Source organism: Danio aesculapii, chromosome 4 (genome assembly GCF_903798145.1).
Source record: "Danio aesculapii chromosome 4, fDanAes4.1, whole genome shotgun sequence".
Classification (NCBI taxonomy): Eukaryota; Metazoa; Chordata; class Actinopteri; order Cypriniformes; family Danionidae; genus Danio; species Danio aesculapii.
Window position 1 is genome coordinate 54462874 of NC_079438.1, and position 5005 is coordinate 54467878.

The following is a 5005-nucleotide window of genomic DNA, read 5'->3' on the forward strand; positions in this document are numbered from 1 at the left end:
AGGGAACATACAATCAAACTTTTCTCAAGTACAAAACAAAAATGCTATTTGTTTTCGAAACAAACTATTTTAAAACTTGTATTTTAGTCAGGCAATATTTGGGACGGCTCTAAGCGGCGAAGTAAGCGTGCTCCTCATGCACAATCACATTCGGTTACCCGTCCGTGCAGAGTGGCTCACAGTTCTGCACAGATTGAGCTTTCTGTATTATCTGAACTAAACATTAAAGTGTCGGGTAAGAAAGAATTATTTGTTTATAATGAAGTGCATGTGTATATTTGCTGACTTTGAACTCGTTCATGTGTAAATACGTCCATTATTAAGCCCAAGCGTGCGAGTCAGTACTGCTTTCTTTATTGTTTCATTCATTCAGGCCGCACTTTTGGCTAACGCACATATTTGGTTAATTCATGCTCGTTCATTATTCCAGCAAACTGCAAGCACATGCATTTTGCTTTATGCAGATCACGCACTTTATGTAAGTGTTTTGATCACATGTGCAAACCAAAATATGTTATATGACCTCTGTTATGAAACGGTTTCCATCTCACATTAACGCATTCCACTGCGCATGTCCTCTCTTGTAGGTGTACGTGTGTGTGCTGTCAGTTTCTTGCGTGTGTGTGCCCTGAAAACAACTGTAAACATGCCCAAAAGAGCCAAGAAGAACGAGGAAGGTGTTGATGGAGAGGCTGACAATGGAACTGGTAACAGTGCATCATTAATATTAATAATAATCATCATCAATGTATTTAAAGAGTTTGCATCCTCCAGACTGCAGCAGATAACATTAATATTTCTGCCACAGCAGCTGCAAAGAAAGAGAAAAAGGGGAAGGAGCCCGAGGCCCCCATTCTGTATGAAGATCCTCCAGAAAAGCTGACCAGTAAGGACGGCCGTGCAGCCAATATGAAGATCACCTCCTGGAATGTGGACGGCCTGCGGGCGTGGGTCAAAAAGAACGGACTTGATGTAAGAGCACATTATTTGTGTATTATTGCATGCTCATTTTTCAACAGGCCTGTGTCTCCATGTCAGAGTTTTACAGGCTGATTTCTACTGCTCTGTTGTTGTGTGTTTGCAGTGGGTGCGGAAGGAGGATCCAGACATCCTGTGTCTGCAGGAAACCAAGTGTGCTGAGAAAGCTCTGCCGGCGGACATCACTGGCATGCCTGAGTATCCACACAAATACTGGGCAGGATCAGAGGAAAAGGAGGGCTACAGTGGAGTGGCCATGCTCTGCAAGACTGAACCCCTCAGTGTCACCTATGGCATTGGTAAGAGTAACAATACATGCTTGTTTTGCATTTTACCTACTGAGTTATAATGCACTTACAGCAACCAGCTTCTTTTATTTTTTTATGAAAAGCGCTGTACAAATAAACTTGAATTGAATTGTTGACCTAAAACTGAAAATCCGGTCATTTACTTTCTCTTTTCTTGCCGAACACACAAGATGGTTTCAAAAATGCTAGAAACCTATAACCATTGATTTCCACAGTACTTGATGTTCCTACCTTGGAAGTCAGTGGTTACAGGTTTCTAACATTCTTCAAAATATCTTCTTTTGGGTTCAACAGAATAAAGAAGCTTCTAAAGTTTTAGAACCACTTGAGGGAGAGTAAAGCGAGTATTATTATTATTATTATTTTTAGATGAGCTATTACTTTAACGTTTATTTTTATTTATTTAGCAGAAACCTTTTTTAAAAAGACTTAAAAATGTGACTTAACGATTTCATTTATTCATCTTCAGGCCATACAAGGTTTATATCACTTTAATTCTTGCCAAGACTGTGGGTGATTTTATAAAATGCAAGTCAACAGGTCAAAATCTTTTGTTTGTTTGTTTTAATTGATATTAATAATTGTTTAATTACTACTACTACCACCTCTAATAATAATAATAATGAAATAATTTATTGGGGAAAACTGGTTTTCCACTTAATTTTCTTCTTTCTCTCTTAATTTCTTTTCTGAACAGATCAAATATTATTTGTCTCCAAGTTACTCTTAATCTGATATTTTCTTTCTTGCGCAATTTGAGGTCAGATTACATTTTTTTTTGTATGAAGAAAACAAAAACAGAAAAGGGAATTTTAGTCTGGGAGGATCAAAAATAAAATTCTATAATCATATATAAAGAAAACAATGGAGAATAGCTAAGTGTTACTATTGCATTTAATATATATATATATATATATATATATATATATATATATATATATATATATATATATATATATATATATATATATATATATATATATTGGTTGAGGTTATTTTGCTGCCAGTGGATGCTAAACCATATTAAACCCAAAGGTTCACATAATTTTTCCACCCGGCGCTGTGAATATTCACGTTGTGTTTAATAAAAACATGAAAACATCAAATTAGTTTGTTTATTAGTTTAAAAAGACTGTTTTTCTGTTGTTGTGACTTAATTCCGAAGGGTTTACACATGCTTGTTCTAGTTACTGTATATTTAAATTATATATATGTAGATGTGAAAGTGGCGCTCTTATAGGACCAGAGAAACTTATTTTTTTACTCACTCTTTAAAAATCTCTGTACATTTCTAGGTAAAGAGGAGCATGATAAAGAGGGCCGGGTCATCACTGCAGAGTTTCCTAATTTCTTTCTGGTCACGGCGTATGTGCCCAATGCCAGTCGTGGTTTAGTGCGGCTTGACTACCGCAAGACCTGGGATGTGGATTTCCGAGCCTACCTGAGCGGCTTAGATGCACGCAAACCCCTGGTGCTGTGTGGAGATCTGAACGTGGCCCACCAGGAGATCGATCTGAAAAACCCCAAAGGAAACCGCAAGAATGCAGGCTTCACCCCTGAGGAACGGGAGGGCTTCACACAACTCCTGGAGGCCGGCTTTACCGATAGTTTTCGGGAGCTGTATCCAGATCAGGCCTACGCATACACCTTCTGGACCTACATGATGAACGCCCGCGCCAAAAACGTGGGTTGGCGTTTGGACTACTTTGTGCTGTCGTCAGCTTTGCTGCCTGGTTTATGCGACAGCAAGATCCGAAACACGGCCATGGGAAGTGACCACTGTCCTATTACCTTGTTTTTGGCAGTGTAAGTCAGGTTGTTTTTTTCCGTCAGGGATATGAATATATTTAGTTCCTTTTAAAAGAGTCCCTGGTTCACTTTTTACTTCATGCATAGATACACACACACAAAAACTAGCTCTGTTAGTCTTAGATTAGCATTTCCTTTCTTAGAATAAAAACAAATACAAGTAAAACACAAAGTATCTTCATAAAACAAATACAAGTGCAAATTTAGGCATCTGATTGGTGCAGACACACTGAAGGGAGTCACGGTGGATCATCAAATCATTTTACACCATATGCAAAGTATGCTAAACATTAAAAATATGAAATCTTCATAAATGCAGGCTCTCGTCCCACTTTTTATTGTTAAATAACAAGTGTGTGTGTGTGTGTGTATATATATATATATATATATATATATATATATATATATATATATATATATATATATATATATATATATATATATATATATATATATATATATATATATATATAGAGACACATTGAAGGGAGTCACGGTGGATCATTAAATCATTATACACCATATGCTCCATTTCATTTGTAAACTCCTCAGACTGTTATCTGAATGACTGACCTGCCAGACTACTGTAATAAACATCATCTCTGTGATTTAGAGCTGTCGCTTGTATGATATCTCCACCTGCAAACTTCTATGATGTGCTTTGGGTTTTGTCTTTGGTGCTATTTTACCCTTTTGGATTTCACAGTACTCTGAATTCTGTCAAGTTATTGGAAGTTAAATGTTATGTATTTCACAAACTGGATACAAAAGATCAGTGATTTTTGCTTCTGTGATGTTTTTCTCTTTTTTTTGTTCTGTCTGTAGATGTTTTTTCATGTTTTGAAATAAAGTAGTTTATAAAAAAGAGTCTTGTGTCTTTTTACTGTAATATTTATATTAAAAGTATCAAATTTAATATAAAATTAAATTGCTTTTATCTATATATTGAATGCATTAACTGTTCATGTGTTTTTAGAATTTATTTGATGAAATATTTAGTTGTTACAGATTACTGTTACTGTAACATATTGGAAATTGCTGTTGATGTTTACTATATTTAAAATGTATTAAAATAAAAGTATATTAAACTGTTAAAATAAATATAATATATAAAAATTTAGTAAATGTATATTATAAAAAAAGAAATATAAATATAATGATACCAAAGAAATATGTCTGTCTTTTAAAATGCATAAAAATAATTACATATAGCAAAACAGTGTTTACGGCAATAGAACAGTATTCAGATGTTGGCTACAGTACAGAAAGTATTTAGTGAGTCTCAGGGTGATATATAATATTCAATACTGCTATTATATACTGTATTTCATAATTCTCTGTTACATTATAGAGAATAATGAAACGTACAAACTATATTATTGTCTAAAAGTCCTATTAATTTGATTTAGAAGTACAATTATATTCATTAGACCGTTAATTTCACATCAGACAACAGTGATTTAAATGGCAGACGCAAAATTATTATTATGGCGAAGATTTGCCTCATGAATATCACTTACGTAACGCGACGTTCGCCAATAGTAGAGGTTGTTGTGGTAGCTCATGAATATTAATAAAGCACGTGATCGAAACTTCAGGAAGGTTACCAAAGCAACGTTGGCATCACCAAATTAAATATTCATTAGGCAAATCCGCCGACATATACTTCATAATAAAAGTCTCCATACTTTGATATATTCTTTAGCAATATGGACGTAAATCCATAATGTTTCTGAATCCCCCGTCCTAGACTGGTCTAGACTCAACAACATTAACTGTAAAAGGCGTACATAACAGGTATGAAAGGAAACTGGTTTGAGAGCAGGAATTGAGAGATGGTCTCGCAAAACTAGCATAATGTGGTTTTGCACCACCAGAGGGAGAACTAGAATTTCACTGTAGACCAGACC

General features: G+C 35.1%; 1 protein-coding gene across 3 annotated transcripts; it reads left to right on the top strand.

The window, feature by feature from the left end:
• The first annotated feature begins 129 nt into the window (after window positions 1-129).
• apex1 (APEX nuclease (multifunctional DNA repair enzyme) 1) lies at window positions 130-3466 on the top strand. Of its 3 annotated transcripts, none has more exons than XM_056456114.1 (6): window positions 160-235; window positions 431-478; window positions 588-707; window positions 812-972; window positions 1085-1277; window positions 2582-3466. In XM_056456114.1, the coding sequence occupies exons 2-6, from the start codon at window positions 445-447 to the stop codon at window positions 3094-3096; spliced, it is 1023 nt and encodes a 340-aa protein (XP_056312089.1). In that variant the 5' UTR covers window positions 160-235; window positions 431-444; the 3' UTR covers window positions 3097-3466. The 3 variants fall into 3 exon arrangements, with proteins under 3 accessions (XP_056312090.1, XP_056312089.1, XP_056312088.1); XM_056456113.1 differs by having other exon boundaries at window positions 164-235; window positions 809-972; XM_056456115.1 differs by lacking the exon at window positions 431-478 and having other exon boundaries at window positions 130-235; window positions 809-972.
• Window positions 3467-5005: the final 1539 nt, after the last annotated feature.

Excerpts from the sequence above, each read along its gene's own strand:
- apex1 (XM_056456113.1), top strand. The coding sequence starts at position 445 with ATGCATTTTGCTTTATGCAGATCACGCACTTTAT. Across the intron at positions 479-587 it reads ATGCAGATCACGCACTTTAT|GTGTACGTGTGTGTGCTGTC; the intron begins GTAAGTGTTTTG and ends CCTCTCTTGTAG. Across the intron at positions 708-808 it reads AGAGGCTGACAATGGAACTG|CAGCTGCAAAGAAAGAGAAA; the intron begins GTAACAGTGCAT and ends TTTCTGCCACAG.